This window comes from Diorhabda carinulata, chromosome 7, assembly GCF_026250575.1.
Source record: "Diorhabda carinulata isolate Delta chromosome 7, icDioCari1.1, whole genome shotgun sequence".
In the NCBI taxonomy this organism is placed as follows: Eukaryota; Metazoa; Arthropoda; class Insecta; order Coleoptera; family Chrysomelidae; genus Diorhabda; species Diorhabda carinulata.
Window position 1 is genome coordinate 14,227,809 of NC_079466.1, and position 17,054 is coordinate 14,244,862.

General features: G+C 34.5%; 1 protein-coding gene across 1 annotated transcript in view; it reads right to left on the reverse strand.

Annotated features, from left to right (window-relative positions):
• Nucleotides 1-417: 417 nt before the first annotated feature.
• Nucleotides 418-17,054, reverse strand: part of LOC130896846 (uncharacterized) — a 75,043-nt gene continuing 58,406 nt past the window's right edge. The window contains exons 2-6 of the mRNA XM_057805186.1: nt 15,636-15,882; nt 15,361-15,567; nt 9,574-9,690; nt 941-1,150; nt 418-839 (exon numbers count right to left, since the gene is read on the reverse strand). Of these exons, the coding sequence (XP_057661169.1) occupies nt 808-839; nt 941-1,150; nt 9,574-9,690; nt 15,361-15,567; nt 15,636-15,882 (813 nt within the window). The 3' untranslated portion in view covers nt 418-807. The remainder of the gene's footprint in view (nt 840-940; nt 1,151-9,573; nt 9,691-15,360; nt 15,568-15,635; nt 15,883-17,054) is intronic.

Genomic DNA, 17,054 nt, shown 5'->3' on the forward strand with positions numbered 1-17,054 from the left:
ATGTAAAGACTACAAGATGTGTTCTTCCGGAATGCTCATTTTCAACTCGTTAGCGCATCTCTCAAGATCCAATGAGAGTTCGCTCCCAAATTAGCGCGTCGTTTTACAAAACGACGCGCTAATTTGGGAGCAGAATCTCATTGGTTGCTTCCCAGCTGGTGCGCAATAGCACACCTTGTAGTCTTTACATCAGGTACTCAATTCACATGTTTCAAATTGGCGCGCCGTTGGTGAAAAGAGTCAATCGCATTCGTTAGACGTGATTTTGACGTTTGACGTTAGAAGGCGTGAAGTTGGGGTTTTATTGTTTGTTTGTTTATGGTGGTCTTTTTGCTTTGCTTTGTTATTTTCCATAAGCTCAGGCCAGGTGTTTCTAGGACCGTCCTCGTATTAAAGGAAAGTAGAAAAAACACAATGTCTTTGTAATATTATTTATTAATAGATCTATAAATGTAAAAAGGTTCCTAAATCTACAATTACAATGTGTTGCAGATTATAATAAAAATACAGATTGTCATACATTCCCTATAAGTGATGATGGTATTTAAGATATAAAAACATTTAAAAAGTATAAATATTTGTTTTGAAGATTTTACTATGAGACTCAGCATTCGTTGTAAAATGAATACTAATGGAGAATTTAATGATACATTTAAAAAAAACAGTTAATGCATAATGCAAAGTCATTTTACAACGATGTTTCTTTTATTAAAGAAAATTTAATTATTTCGATTTGGATGTAATCCCATTTGGTATTTAATAACTTTGGAAATGACTAGTTTAACCTAAAAGAAGTCTTGAGAAATGTTAAACTCGTTGAATATCACTGTACGAACGTTCTGAAACGAATAAAACCACATTTAGACATCCAATTTACCTTACAGGGTAGAAATACAAAATAAATAATACAAATTGAATGAATGTTTTTGAAAAATCTTACCTCTGAATTTAAAATATTTGGTATCCGAGTTATTGCCGTTGTCGTTTCTTCTCGAAGTCATTCCGGGGTCTCTCGAGGATCTGGATGATCCAAAACCTTTGAGAGATGGTGGTTGGACACAAAAAACGTCGTCGTTAAGTCGATAAGATGTCACAGATGGCGTTCCCAGGGTACTATCGTCGTAAGTACTAATATCGATGTCAGTCAATACTGAAACAAATGTAATTATTGGTTTTCACGAATGAATTCAATGATGATGTCGATGAATTTTTAAGTTTAATTTTTTAACCCACACCATACATTTGTAATCCAAATTATTTTGAAACGAACCCATTATGAATTTTTATTCGACCAATTGTTAAAGAAACCTCCTGCACCATTCCAATATTTTAATTAAAAGATATATTTTGATATTTGTGATATAGAAGTTACCACAGGGTTGTCAATTATTACAAGTTTTTTATACGTCATTAGACTCAAGTCGCATGCTCGCGGTCAAAAATCTCTAGCAAAAACGTTGTAGCTTCCATTCTTTTTCTTATTTTAGCATCTCTAAGCTTTATGAGTGGTCTATGTTGTTATTTAGTTAATTTCTTCGTAAAGAAAGTATATAAAACGAAATTTTAAATTAACCTATCAATATTAAGTATTCTCTCCCTTCTAATAACAGCCTCAAATTTCTTTTTCGTGGATCGAATAAGTTTATTTGCTCGATCTTCTTCGCTGCTATACCATTCTTCAGTGAGCGCCATTTTGTGGTCCAATTTTATGGTTGTTAGTGACTTGTGATGTCCGAAAATTCCAAAAGTTTTACGAGAAATTCGTTGTTGGCAACACTAAGATAAAACGCAGTGTCTAATCGTTGCATTATATGCATATATGCAAATATATTCTATCTTTTTCATACATCGAAAATCGAGAGCTGAACAGGAAAGACGGAGATCTGCGACTACAGATATACATAAAAAAATCGATAAATTTTTGTTTTCCAATTCAATGACATACTACAACGTTTTTTTAGAATTTGAAATTCTGTAACTTATGTAGGGCAATTTTATCAATCGACAATGAAATTTCTTGAAAAATCGACGATAGAAAGGCTAGGAAAGTCAAATTTTATAATTTTTCCAAATAAACCGTTATTCGAAAAATGTAGAAATTTCGTCCAAGGACGCAGGTTGTGCTAAACCGGCACTGTATATACAAAAACTTATGACAACCTCTCTGTTCACAATTATTTCTTAGTTATTAAACGAGAAAGCAGATTATCATGTGTATTATATCTTATTTTTCCTCAACAGAATTTCTCGTTCATAACAATTAAGTTATAAAATAAAAAAAATTGTCAGTTATTTTCAACCAACGGTCGATCAAATATCTATTCTTCTTTTTTTATTACTCCGTAGTAGTAGTATTTATCTATGATAATCGATTTATTCAAAATAAATTTATTAATAATTCGATATACATAATCGATTTTCATTTAGATTTAGATAGTCTATTTTTACTTGTTTCTTATTTAATTAATTTTCTACGTCACGTAATCGGTTTCATGTCGAAATAGGTACTCCAAGTAGAGATATAATCGATTATTGTTATCGAAAATATCAATAAATGACAGCTTTATTGTAGAACTTATTGTTTACATTGGAACGTAACTGCTGATTATTGTTGATTTCTTGAATTAACAAGTGACATCTGAATTATTTGATATTTAAACAATTTTATAGTAAATTCAATATAAATGATATATATATATATATATATATATATATATATATATATATATATATATATATATATATATATGAAGTTTTTAATGTCACCTACATAAATAAAAGAATTTAAGAATGCAGAAAACTAATGGTGAAAACATGATTACATTATTAGTGTGTGCTCTACATTGCCGTTACGCAAAACTAAAGCAGAAAATCGACTTTCTCATGAAAAAATAACAAAAACAATAATTGTAATTTAAACGATGTCTTACAAACCAAAAATGATACGAGGATGGTTCCAGAAGTACCTGGTCTAACTTAGAGCTGACGGTTGTTGTATTAGAAAGTACACAATTTATACATCATATGTTTCAAGTTTGAAGACGCTACGTTGTTAAGTATTTGTTTGGTAGCCATCAATGGTGAACGTTATCAGTGAATTTTAAAGGCATTAGTTCAACCAATATAATAGCTGAACTAAATTCTACTCTGGGTGAGATTGCTTCTTCATTATCAACAGTAAAATATTAGGTAGCATAGTTTAAACGAGGTCGTACCATTTGCATCGCAGTGGTCGACCAAATTAGGTGTCGACTCCAGAAATGTTGTGTGCGTGAGCTAGCAGACATAGTAGGAATTCCAAAAAGTTCGATACATCGCATATTAACTGAAAATTTGGACATGAGAAAGCTATGGGTGCCGGGTTTACTCACAATGGAACAAAAACAACGTCGTGAAGATGTTTCCATCGAGTGTTTGGCAATGTTTCACAGAAATAAAGCAGTTTCATAACCATGGGTCCATCACTTCACAGCCACAAAAGCGAAAACCAGCTCCATAGAAGGCAAAAACTGTTCCATATGCAGGTAAGGTCGTGGCGTCGATTTTTCGAGATGAGCGTGAGATAATTTCCTTTGACTATCTTGAAAAAGGAAAAACTATCAACGGCGAGTATTATTGCAACGTTTGAGCGGAGAAATGTAGCAAAAACGTTCGAATTTGACTAAGAGAAAAGTGTTGTTTCATTTAGACCATGCACCAGCTCACACATCCGTTATTACAACGGCCAAAATTTATGAATTGAAGTTTGAACTGCACCCTATTTGCTAGATTTAGCCAACTCGGATTATTTTCTGGTTTCAGACTTGAAAAAATGGCTCCGTGGTCAAAGATTTTCCAACAATGAAGAGCTAATGGCTGTTTTGAGGAGCCTGACGATTCCTATTACAAAAAGGATATCGAATTTATTAAACATCGCTGAGAAAAGTGTAAAGATCTAAAAGGTTGAAAAATAAATATATTTTTTCCAAAATTTTTGTGTTTTCTTTGTTGGGCCAGGTACTTACGGGACCATCTTCGTAGTATGCTTTATTTGTCTACTTTATAAGACTTTATACGTTGTCTATAAGTGCGACACGTTAAAACTTGCAAGTACCGGTTGATTTGTTCATTATTTTCCAACTGTGGATTATTTATTCGGTGTTTATGATTTAAGTTTAGCCCTAGTTACCCCTATGAAACGCAAAAACTTGTGATTTAAACTTTTTGTACCAAGACATCTTTGTGTGAAGTTTGTATACGATACTTTAAGCTAGTTTACCATCACAATATTTTGTTACTCTGAGAAAAGCATTTGACCATCACATTTCATGAAGGTAAACCACTAAATATCATAAAACAATATTTCTTATTCATTTGCAATGTAAAATTATCTTAGCATAACGACTTTGAACAAAAAATTTGCAACTTTGAATATAGATTACATTTCATTAGAAATCGAATCCTCTACTCTTCGATTATTTTGGTTTAAATATTGAGAGAAATTCATTTCTCTCGAATTTAATTTAACCAACAAAAAATCTATTACTTCAGAATTCATTTGTATCAATAGAAACTCATGGTTATCGTCTGAAGAATGTCTTAATCACGAAGTCACATACTATAACCAAGAATTATTTGAAATATTAATTATCTGGTATAAAATATTCATTAAATTTATAGTCTTTACTTATTTACTTTAGATATAGCATAACCACAATTAAACTTAACCTCAAAACCGTAAAAATTCACATTTTTGATGAGAAAAATATGAAAATTATACAATAAAACCATCAATTTATAATAAACGAATTGACCGAAAGTAAATTTTTTGTACAACATTTTAGTTCTTAAGGCAGCTTGACATGAAGCAAAAATATCAAAATAATCGATTGCGGGTCAAAATAATCGATTGCGTATGAATTAGTAATCGAATTTTACTGCGCTGCTTTTTAAAACCTATTCAATGACGAAATTTTGCGAAAATACCGAGACGCGTGGAAGTTGAGTAACCCAAACTTCTAGTACTGTAAAAAAACCCAAGAAGTGCTATAACTGATTTGTAATAAATAAATTACAAGATGTTATCTGCGTATATAGAGATGTTACTAAAAACGGGCTAGCCGTGAACAACCATTTTGAAACAGCCTCTACGCGAACCGTTCCCAAACTGATTCATTATCAGACCCGCAAAAAATCGTGACTATAAGTCATTGAGTTGATATTAAAGATATAGAGACTGTTGATAGAGAGAGAGAGAGAGAGAACATCTGTCCATCATTCTGTCTTTATTCCCCATAAATATAACTCTCTCTATATCTTTAATCTTAACTTAATGTTACAAGCATGCGCAGATGAAATCCAGCTGATCGATTTATCAAGATTGCATCGTTATCGATTTGACGCCATTTATATTACCTTCAAGTTGCGTTTCTAGGGAGAAACCTAGTTACTTTTGGTTTAATACTAAACAAGTTTCAGTTAGATCAGCTGATTGATTGGACCACTTTTATAGAACCTTTTCATTTTCTGATGGTAAATTTAATTTCCCTGCTAGTTGGCTGTCACACAGAAGATAAAATGGTTGGTATAATTCGTCCTATATCAATTGCGGAAGACAGTTATACGAGGAGCAATCAATATTTCATAAATACTCAGGGCATAAAAGACTACTGAAGTTCTAATAGACGAATGGGGTACAAAACGGGCTCAGTTCATGTCTGGTATCCTGTTTATACCAACTCCTCTTACAGGTAAACCCATTTTACTCGTTTATTTACGTTTTATAATTTAATATTCAGATACATATTTTTAAAAGTATTTATAACAATAATAAATTAATAAAATGAGATATCTACGCCTATGGTAGATCAAACAAAATTGTCGGCAAGGATTTTTATAACCTGCAATTGATATTGGAAGAACTATAATAGGAAATTCAGTTGAAAATATAATAAAATAATATAACAAACCTTTTACCTAAGGGATTTAGGAGAAAACTATTTAAATTTAGAAATATTTTGTTTTTTTATTGCATTAGATATTTTTGGAGCTTCGACTTAAAATCACCCTGTACATCACTTTCAAAATAATTAAGATGTCATGAATGATACTTTTTGTTACAAAGTGCAAACTTAGTAAGAAACAATAAGTCATTAATCATTGAAGATTTATTTTAAATCCAGTGGTGTTCTAATTATTTTTTTTTATTTTTCTATTTTATATTGTATTTTCGTGACAAATATTTTTTAATTTTTTTAATTTCTTATTTCTTAGACTTTTTGATATATCAATGTTTTTGATTTTAGGTCACTTCTGTTTACAAATTAGTTTTTTAAAAGTCTTTATCAAAATTTTGATAAACTTTATATTTCGTCCAAAAATTATTGAAAAACTAATTTGAAAACAGGAGATTAATATTTTTCAATATACCTACAAAATCATTTAGATGTGTTACCCATAAAAAAATTTTAAACGTACCGCTTAGATTATTTAGAAAGCGTTAGTACGAGGTTATTTAAAAATTATCACCACTTTCTTTTTGTTGAACGAACCGTAGAGATTGTAAAAAAAAATTTACTATAAAGTGATTGGAATCTTTCTAATTGTCGTAATTATAAATAAAATATTAAATTAATAAGTGCCTAATACGCACAGTCACTTTATAATCAAAGTACATAGAAAGCAATATAAAAATTCAAAAACTTGAATACTAATTTATTATCAAATGAAATAATTAAATTTTTTTATAACTAACGTCAATGGGGTTGGTGTTAATGATTAAGAAATCACAATCAAACGAAAAATTGATAGAAAAAATATCATAGATATGGACCAAAATAGCGACGCTATTTTTGAAAAGCTAGGTTATGTTACATCGAGACTAGTTATGAATATAAAGAGAAAATTAACTAATAAAACTTTTTGACTATTAAATTGGAGGATAGTAGATGAAAAAAAAATTTTTTTTCTATTGTAAATCATTTCAAAAACGTATTTTTTGTTATATTATACAAGGTGTCTCAAAAGAAAGTCCACCTTGTATAGATTATAGCGTGAGCGCATCTATTCAGAGGGACGCGGGAGATATGTCAATCGGTAGGCTGAGATCTGGGAATTTACTCGCTATAGAGCGTTGTGCGAGCAGTAACGCGTAGAAAATTCTGTAATATTCGTAACTCAAATGAAGTACTAGGCGCTCGACTGATTGGAAAGTGAGTCGAGAACTTTGAAGAGATCGGATCGATACTGGATAAACCAAAATCTAGGCGTTCGAGGTCTTCTAGAACGGTCGAATTCGTAGACTGTGTTACTCGGTCTGTTCGTGACGAGCCTGACTCGAAAGTCTGCTGTTGCTTCAAACGCGTGCTCATTAATATAATTTCGCTTTTTACATAAACATTTGGGGCTGCAAATTCACAAAATTCAGTTCCGTGCAAGAATTGTTGCCTCAGGATACTAGTTGAAGGCTTGATTTTGTAAACTGTATGATCGGGCGCTTTCCAACGTTTACCAACAGATAGTTTTCGGATGAAACTCGCTTTTATCTTAATAGATAAGTCAACACGGTATGGACTGCGATCTCAGCGCAAGAAATTTAAAACTTTTAGTTTCTTGAAGAAGATGAAAAGGGGCGGAAAGTTACAGTGAATCGGATCTTTATGTGCAGATGTTAGACGCGCCGTAACTGTGAAAAATTAATGATTATAAACAAAGAACATGGTTTTAGCAAGACGAAGCAACTACACACGCTTCCAATAAATCTCTGCCACGAGTTGGTGGAAATTTTCCTGGCAAATTGATTTTCATGAGAGGTGACATAAGTTGGCTTTCGCACAGTTCCGATTTAACACTTATAGAGTTTTTCATGTGGAGTTATGTCAAACCTAAAGTTTCTAATCTAACTAATCTACTGTTTCCCTTGTTTTCGAAAGAATTTTTTGAAGTTTCAAAGGAACAGACCAATACACCGACTAAAAAACTATCATTAAGTACTTTATTGTTGAAAAATTTATCGGATTACCCTCGTATTGTTTCGATTTGACTTCTCTAATATATTATGTTAAAAACAAAAGATAAAACAAGTTTTACATTTTGTACTTCACTACTAAACGTATTTGTTGGTTGTAAAATTTTAGTGACATAGATAAATAACTACTGATTTAGTCACCATATTCAAATTGTTTACGTAAACAGTGCTACGTTGCCGTGTTTACAATTTTGAATAGATTTTACTACGAGTTATATTTTCTTGTGAAATTATCAATAAACAATGAATTATCTTGTGTTTTGAATATTGAATTCGAAGGAAAACATTCCAATGTGAGTCCAAAGATAATTATGTTTAATTCTATTCTGAAGCTGATATTTTAAATTGAACTATATCTTGAGCTGAACCAGAATTCGTCTAATAAATTTACGAAGGCCACTTTTTGTTCAACCTCCGATCTCTCCGTGCAGACGGAGCTCCCTCACTACACACTCTGCCATTGTTTACATTCAGGCGTCAGTCGGCGTTGTGCCACAGCCACGTAAACACGTCCGCCATTATAAATGCGTGAAGTGCGAAGTGTGATTCGTTTTCTACAGGCTGAAGGCAATAATACTGCAGAAATCCATCGGAGAATGAGTCGTGTGTATGGGGAAAACTTCATGATTGATGGTGTTGTGCGTGAATGGTGTTGAAAATTTAAAGATGGCCGTAATGATATGTTGACAGATGGAAAACCGCAGATTCGCCATTACTGCTCAGTCTATGGAATTTCTAGAAGTTTCAAGGTCTGTTTTGTACTCTAATTTAAATCATTGGCGGCAACTTTCTTTGAAGAGGATATTGAAAAGCTTGTCCACAGATGTGACAAATGTCTCAATCTCTTATTATTGTTTTATATGAACTTGTTTTTTATTTATAGGCTATCGGAGGTTGAACAAAAACGGCCCTCATAGGGCATTCTCGCCCGCAATCCCTCCACTGAATAAAAGCTTGAATTTTATTATTTTTTTCAATAAATTCAAATTAAAGTATTTATTTTTTTTTCAAGTCAGTTATAAGTTGTGCTTTTTAGATTGAAGTGGGATCGTCGGTGTTGCAAGTTTTTTGCGCCGATGCCAAATGGCCGCAGATGAAGAATAATGCAGCCGCAACTGTACCTGCACGTCCCCCATTTAAAATAAATAAAAATAAAACCTAAAATTTTCAAAAAACAATAAAAAAAACCTAAAAAAGGACAGGACAACCTCTCGCAACCACCACTAGTCCAGCCGTGCAGAGGAGCAGCTCCTATATCGGGGCCAACTCAAACAAACCCTCCCCCTATAACAAATTTCCGTTATAGTACCTAAAAATTTTCCAACGAATCTTTCTCTCTTTCTATCTCATTGAAGCGGTAGAAGAGGAAGCGATGCAAATAAAAAATGTTTCATGTATAAAACGTAAAGTAATTAAAGTGAAAGGTCAGTGTTTAAAATTAAATAACTATTACGTTATTAACAAACAAATAACGGAGTTTCTATTTCAGGTGAGATTCATAATTTTCTACATTGTTTAATCTATCTAATTATCATTAAATTTCTGTATATTGAAATAATAAAACTTACGAGATAAACGGTTATCTAGAGGTGGAGGTATCCAATCGTCTTCGGGTTGTGGCCTTAACCGTCTTCTGACCGTTTCTTGTCTTGAATTCATTCTTTCTGATACTAATCGTCCTAAATCTGAAACGAAATACTTTTTATGGATACATTGCGAATAAACGTTGGCACGTAATTATAAAAAAAAACATTTGATTTGTCTGCTACAATGTGTATCGAGAAATTGACAGCTCAGAGTACGAGGGTTGCTTGTTTGTTATGTGAAAGCTCGCATTGTCGTGGTGGAAGATGATTCGTCTTCTACGATTGGTTTTCCTGACACCTCAGACAAACACTTCTGGTGTACCATTCAGAATTGAGCGTTCTAAGTTGCTCTAATTGACCAGCGGCGATATGTCCAGCTATTAAGAAAAACCAAGCGACCAATTGCTTCGAACTGCTTCGTGCTCGAACAACTTTTGTTTCATTTGGTTCGATTTGAAAGACTTTTACAATCGATTGTTGTTTAATTTCGGATTTATATGCATAGATCCTCTGTCACGATCTTATAGACATCTTTTGAAGCACCACGATTGACGATTGTCAAATTATGCGGTATCCAACGCGAACAAATCTTTTTGACAGCTAAATTTTCATGAAATATTGAGTATATACGAGTAGAATTAATGCCCAAATATGCTTCAATCTCACGGTATGTCACATGACGATCTTGCAATATGAGTTTACGGATAGCATCGATGTTTTCTGGCACAGCGACCTTTACGAAGTACATCCTGTAGCGACAAAGATTGAGTTCGGAAAACCAGCGAAACCCGGTACCTCGAAATGGTGCTTCATCACCAAAAGTCGAAGCGAATTGCACTTTTCTGTAGGTTTAATCCACGACGAAAGCCGTAGAAAATTATCGGTCGAAAATGTCCGCGATGTACGTTAAAAACCGAAAAAAGTCGTAATGAAAGTTTCAGGATTATCTAATGTGTTATTTAATTGAAATTTTCAAGTTTTTTTCTTGGGATTAGTGAAATCTGGAGGTAATTGAGCGATTATTGTAATTTTAAGTATATAAATAATTTCACAGCTTTGTTAATTTTAATTTAAAAGTAATTTTCGGAAGGTTTATGTCCGTATTTTGTATAAAATTGGAGTTAAAAATGATTTTGGTGAAAAAATAACATATAATAGTTGTTCATTATCGAAATATGGAGACATTATCAATAGTTAAATCCACAAATGGAATCCAAATACGAAGATTAGTGGAATATAATCGATTGTGAGAACGAAGGCTAAAAGCTACTGATACAAATAAGTTACTGTACTTGGACTTTAGTCTATTGTTTATATTTGAAGCCATTTGGTAGATAAGTGTAAACAATGGACAATAATAATGATCTACAGGGCATCTTTTTTGTAAACTAATTCAAAATAACCCATTGATAGATGACTGAAGTTACAATATAAGTAATTTAAATATATAGTTAAATATAAGTAATTTTAGACTCCGATTGGAAGAGAACACGACATTTTATTAATTTATAAAGGTTACTACGTTATCGAGATTTGAGTTAATGAGCTTCTTGTTTATATGGAACAACGTCCTCTAGCAATCACGTTTCTGATTGAATTGCTTAGGATTTATATATTTTTTATATCTGGATCAAAGGTCTTTCAATCAACATCAAGTTCATAAAAATCGACTAAGCAGAACCGGACTTACAGGCTTTTTCATAAGTTTCCCATTCCCCCCCCTCTTGTTTGAAGAGATAGTTATAGAGAAGAGTAGAGCTTCGAAAACCACTAGCAACACGCCACGCCACGCCACCTCGCACCATGCGACATCGGTTAACGTGGTACAATGTTGTGTGAGTTTGTTGAATAGAAAAATTTTCAGTAGCTTCGAGTACGTCATGGAGAGCGCTATAGAGTAGTTCGTTTAGCGACCTTTTTGGAAGAATGTGCTGCTGTGGCTGTAGTTTAGCACAACAAGAAAAAAAGAAGATTTTGGGTCCATAAAATCTACAAAAATCGTGGAAAAAACGGTGCTTTTCATGTATTAATCCGAGAGGGACAATCACACGTCTTAAGACGCGTCGGTTATAACTGAATATTTAGAAGAATGTGCAGCTGTGGCTGTAGATTAGCACAGCAAAAGAAAAAGAAGATTTTGAGTCCATAAAATGAACAAAAATCGTGGAAAACACGGTGCTTTTCATGTATTAATCCGAGAGGGACATTCACACGTCTTAAGACGCGTCGGTTATAACTGAATATTTAGAAGAATGTGCAGCTGTGGCTGTAGATTAGCACAGCAAAAGAAAAAGAAGATTTTGAGTCCATAAAATGAGCAAAAATCGTGGAAAACACGGTGCTTTTCATGTATTAATCCGAGAGGGACATTCACACGTCTTAAGACGCGTCGGTTATAACTGAATATTTAGAAGAATGTGCAGCTGTGGCTGTAGATTAGCACAGCAAAAGAAAAAGAAGATTTTGAGTCCATAAAATGAGCAAAAATCGTGGAAAACACGGTGCTTTTCATGTATTAATCCGAGAGGGACATTCACACGTCTTAAGACGCGTCGGTTATAACTGAATATTTAGAAGAATGTGCAGCTGTGGCTGTAGATTAGCACAGCAAAAGAAAAAGAAGATTTTGAGTCCATAAAATGAGCAAAAATCGTGGAAAACACGGTGCTTTTCATGTATTAATCCGAGAGGGACATTCACACGTCTTAAGACGCGTCGGTTATAACTGAATATTTAGAAGAATGTGCAGCTGTGGCTGTAGATTAGCACAGCAAAAGAAAAAGAAGATTTTGAGTCCATAAAATGAGCAAAAATCGTGGAAAACACGGTGCTTTTCATGTATTAATCCGAGAGGGACATTCACACGTCTTAAGACGCGTCGGTTATAACTGAATATTTAGAAGAATGTGCAGCTGTGGCTGTAGATTAGCACAGCAAGAGAAAAAGAAGATTTTGAGTCCATAAAATGAGCAAAAATCGTGGAAAACACGGTGCTTTTCATGTATTAATCCGAGAGGGACATTCACACGTCTTAAGACGCGTCGGTTATAACTGAATATTTAGAAGAATGTCCAGCTGTGGCTGTAGATTAGCACAGCAAAAGAAAAAGAAGATTTTGAGTCCATAAAATGAGCAAAAATCGTGGAAAACACGGTGCTTTTCATGTATTAATCCGAGAGGGACAATCACACGTCTTAAGACGCGTCGGTTATAACTGAATATTTAGAAGAATGTGCAGCTGTGGCTGTAGATTAGCACAGCAAAAGAAAAAGAAGATTTTGAGTCCATAAAATGAGCAAAAATCGTGGAAAACACGGTGCTTTTCATGTATTAATCCGAGAGGGACATTCACACGTCTTAAGACGCGTCGGTTATAACTGAATATTTAGAAGAATGTGCAGCTGTGGCTGTAGATTAGCACAGCAAGAGAAAAAGAAGATTTTGAGTCCATAAAATGAGCAAAAATCGTGGAAAACACGGTGCTTTTCATGTATTAATCCGAGAGGGACATTCACACGTCTTAAGACGCGTCGGTTATAACTGAATATTTAGAAGAATGTGCAGCTGTGGCTGTAGATTAGCACAGCAAGAGAAAAAGAAGATTTTGAGTCCATAAAATGAGCAAAAATCGTGGAAAACACGGTGCTTTTCATGTATTAATCCGAGAGGGACATTCACACGTCTTAAGACGCGTCGGTTATAACTGAATATTTAGAAGAATGTGCAGCTGTGGCTGTAGATTAGCACAGCAAGAGAAAAAGAAGATTTTGAGTCCATAAAATGAGCAAAAATCGTGGAAAACACGGTGCTTTTCATGTATTAATCCGAGAGGGACATTCACACGTCTTAAGACGCGTCGGTTATAACTGAATATTTAGAAGAATGTCCAGCTGTGGCTGTAGATTAGCACAGCAAAAGAAAAAGAAGATTTTGAGTCCATAAAATGAGCAAAAATCGTGGAAAACACGGTGCTTTTCATGTATTAATCCGAGAGGGACAATCACACGTCTTAAGACGCGTCGGTTATAACTGAATATTTAGAAGAATGTCCAGCTGTGGCTGTAGATTAGCACAGCAAAAGAAAAAGAAGATTTTGAGTCCATAAAATGAGCAAAAATCGTGGAAAACACGGTGCTTTTCATGTATTAATCCGAGAGGGACAATCACACGTCTTAAGACGCGTCGGTTATAACTGAATATTTAGAAGAATGTGCAGCTGTGGCTGTAGATTAGCACAGCAAAAGAAAAAGAAGATTTTGAGTCCATAAAATGAGCAAAAATCGTGGAAAACACGGTGCTTTTCATGTATTAATCCGAGAGGGACATTCACACGTCTTAAGACGCGTCGGTTATAACTGAATATTTAGAAGAATGTGCAGCTGTGGCTGTAGATTAGCACAGCAAGAGAAAAAGAAGATTTTGAGTCCATAAAATGAGCAAAAATCGTGGAAAACACGGTGCTTTTCATGTATTAATCCGAGAGGGACATTCACACGTCTTAAGACGCGTCGGTTATAACTGAATATTTAGAAGAATGTCCAGCTGTGGCTGTAGATTAGCACAGCAAAAGAAAAAGAAGATTTTGAGTCCATAAAATGAGCAAAAATCGTGGAAAACACGGTGCTTTTCATGTATTAATCCGAGAGGGACAATCACACGTCTTAAGACGCGTCGGTTATAACTGAATATTTAGAAGAATGTGCAGCTGTGGCTGTAGATTAGCACAGCAAAAGAAAAAGAAGATTTTGAGTCCATAAAATGAGCAAAAATCGTGGAAAACACGGTGCTTTTCATGTATTAATCCGAGAGGGACATTCACACGTCTTAAGACGCGTCGGTTATAACTGAATATTTAGAAGAATGTGCAGCTGTGGCTGTAGATTAGCACAGCAAGAGAAAAAGAAGATTTTGAGTCCATAAAATGAGCAAAAATCGTGGAAAACACGGTGCTTTTCATGTATTAATCCGAGAGGGACAATCACACGTCTTAAGACGCGTCGGTTATAACTGAATATTTAGAAGAATGTCCAGCTGTGGCTGTAGATTAGCACAGCAAAAGAAAAAGAAGATTTTGAGTCCATAAAATGAGCAAAAATCGTGGAAAACACGGTGCTTTTCATGTATTAATCCGAGAGGGACAATCACACGTCTTAAGACGCGTCGGTTATAACTGAATATTTAGAAGAATGTGCAGCTGTGGCTGTAGATTAGCACAGCAAAAGAAAAAGAAGATTTTGAGTCCATAAAATGAGCAAAAATCGTGGAAAACACGGTGCTTTTCATGTATTAATCCGAGAGGGACAATCACACGTCTTAAGACGCGTCGGTTATAACTGTATATTTAGAAGAATGTGCAGCTGTGGCTGTAGATTAGCACAGCAAAAGAAAAAGAAGATTTTGAGTCCATAAAATGAGCAAAAATCGTGGAAAACACGGTGCTTTTCATGTATTAATCCGAGAGGGACATTCACACGTATTAAGACGCGTCGGTTATAACTGAATATTTAGAAGAATGTGCAGCTGTGGCTGTAGTTTTGCACAGCAAGAGAAAAAGAAGATTCTGGGTCTATATAATCAACAAAGGTTATTCACACGTCTTAAAACGGGTCGGTTACACCTGAGAATTTTGTATCGTCCCGCGTGTGGTGGGCTGACGCAGACAATTGGATTAAATGTTAAAACGTATTCGACACGTGGCGTGGAGTGGCGTGTTGCTAGTGGATTTCGTCCTTGAGAGTAAAGTGCTAAGTTTAGGTTTATTTCGCTTACCAATTTTTTGACGAGAAGCTATCCATTCATCTAGATTTGGTATGTTATTATTATCCCTCGATTTGTTATGATCATTATGCGAATACCTCAGTGCTTGTCTTCTCTCTTTGCTGGTAAGCATACACTCTTCTAAAATTTCAAACCAGTCTTCGAGTCCTTCAGCAGATCGTAAATAAATTTTTCCATCTCGGCCAAGGATTAAAGCAACTAAAAATAAATGGTTCGGAAATAGAGCGTAATGAAAATTTAATATTTTCTATTTTTTGATTACTCACCCGTGCTGTAATTCTTTTTATTTTCCCATTCTATTTTGATGATATCGATTAGTTTAACTTTGAATAAAAATTGCCCCATCTCTGATATGCGATCTGATCCCGAAGCCCTCCGAAATACATGCAAATAGTCCCTCGTGAGGATAAAGTATCGTTCCTTCCATCTGCTGAATAATTTGTCGCGTTGTTGCCACATCAGGCCCCTTTTTATCACATGTGCCGACTCCTTACCGAAACTGGGAAGAAGTGACTGTAACAATTAAAATTAATCATAACGGGATTGTGTTTTAGATTGTTCTCCAATCATTTCGAAAATAAAGTTTTTGATAAAAATGATTTATACAATTTCAAATGTCGAAACTTTACTTTACAACGAATTAACTATTTGCCACGAATTAGGAAAACAAAACAAAACTTGTACAAAACAAAATCATTTTTTAACTGAAATTCTCTACAATATTTTCTCAAAAAGAATACAGTCGATCAATTTGATCTATAACTTTACGTCATTACCGTCAAAAATATTTAGAATACGTTTAGAAGACGTATACCACTCGTCTACTTTCACTTTGTCCATGACACGTGCAAAGAAAGAAAGACCTTAGGTTACACTATAAAGCCGGTATTACACGATTCGCGTTTCAACGTACGGCTGAAACCGTTCCAATGTTGGGAGTTCCTGTGACGCGGGTCAAAATATGGATTTTCCACGGTCAACGATCCAATGCAAACAAAACATTCTTCGAATCACATGCGCACTACGACCACACGATGCGCCCAAACATCTCAGCGACCATCATTGGAAGCATTCGACGCATCGTGTGGTAGCGGCTTAAATAAAAGCGAGTGTAGAATCGTGTGTACACTCCGAGGAGAAGTTATTGCAAAATCCAAAATTCTTAATACTACAAAGTGTCTCTTAGTAATGTTGTAATTCGTACGCTTCAATTTAAACATGCCGTAACTTTTTAAGACTAGTGTCTAATTTATGTAGAGTACAATTGCTTTAGTTTCTTTTAATTATCTTTTTTTTTTTTGTTTTTAACGACGTGATATGTTTTTTAAATGAATATTTAGTGGAGTTCATGAGTTCTTGGTCTCATACCAAGATGGTCCCAGAAGTATCTGGCCTGACCTAGAGACGGCCTTAGTCCAACCAAGATAAAAGCGGAGCTAGATTCTATTCTGGGTGTGACTGCTCCTTCGTTATCAATAGTAAAATATATGGTAGCACAGTTTCAACGAGACCGTACGAAATGCGAAGATCAGCAACGGAGTGGTGGACCAAATGAGGTGACGATTCCAGAAATGTTGAAGAAAAGCTCTCGATAATTGTCGCGCGGGCTAGCAAACATGGTAGGAATTTCCAAAAGTGCGGTACATCGTATATTAACTGCAAATTTGGACTTGAGAAAGCTGTAG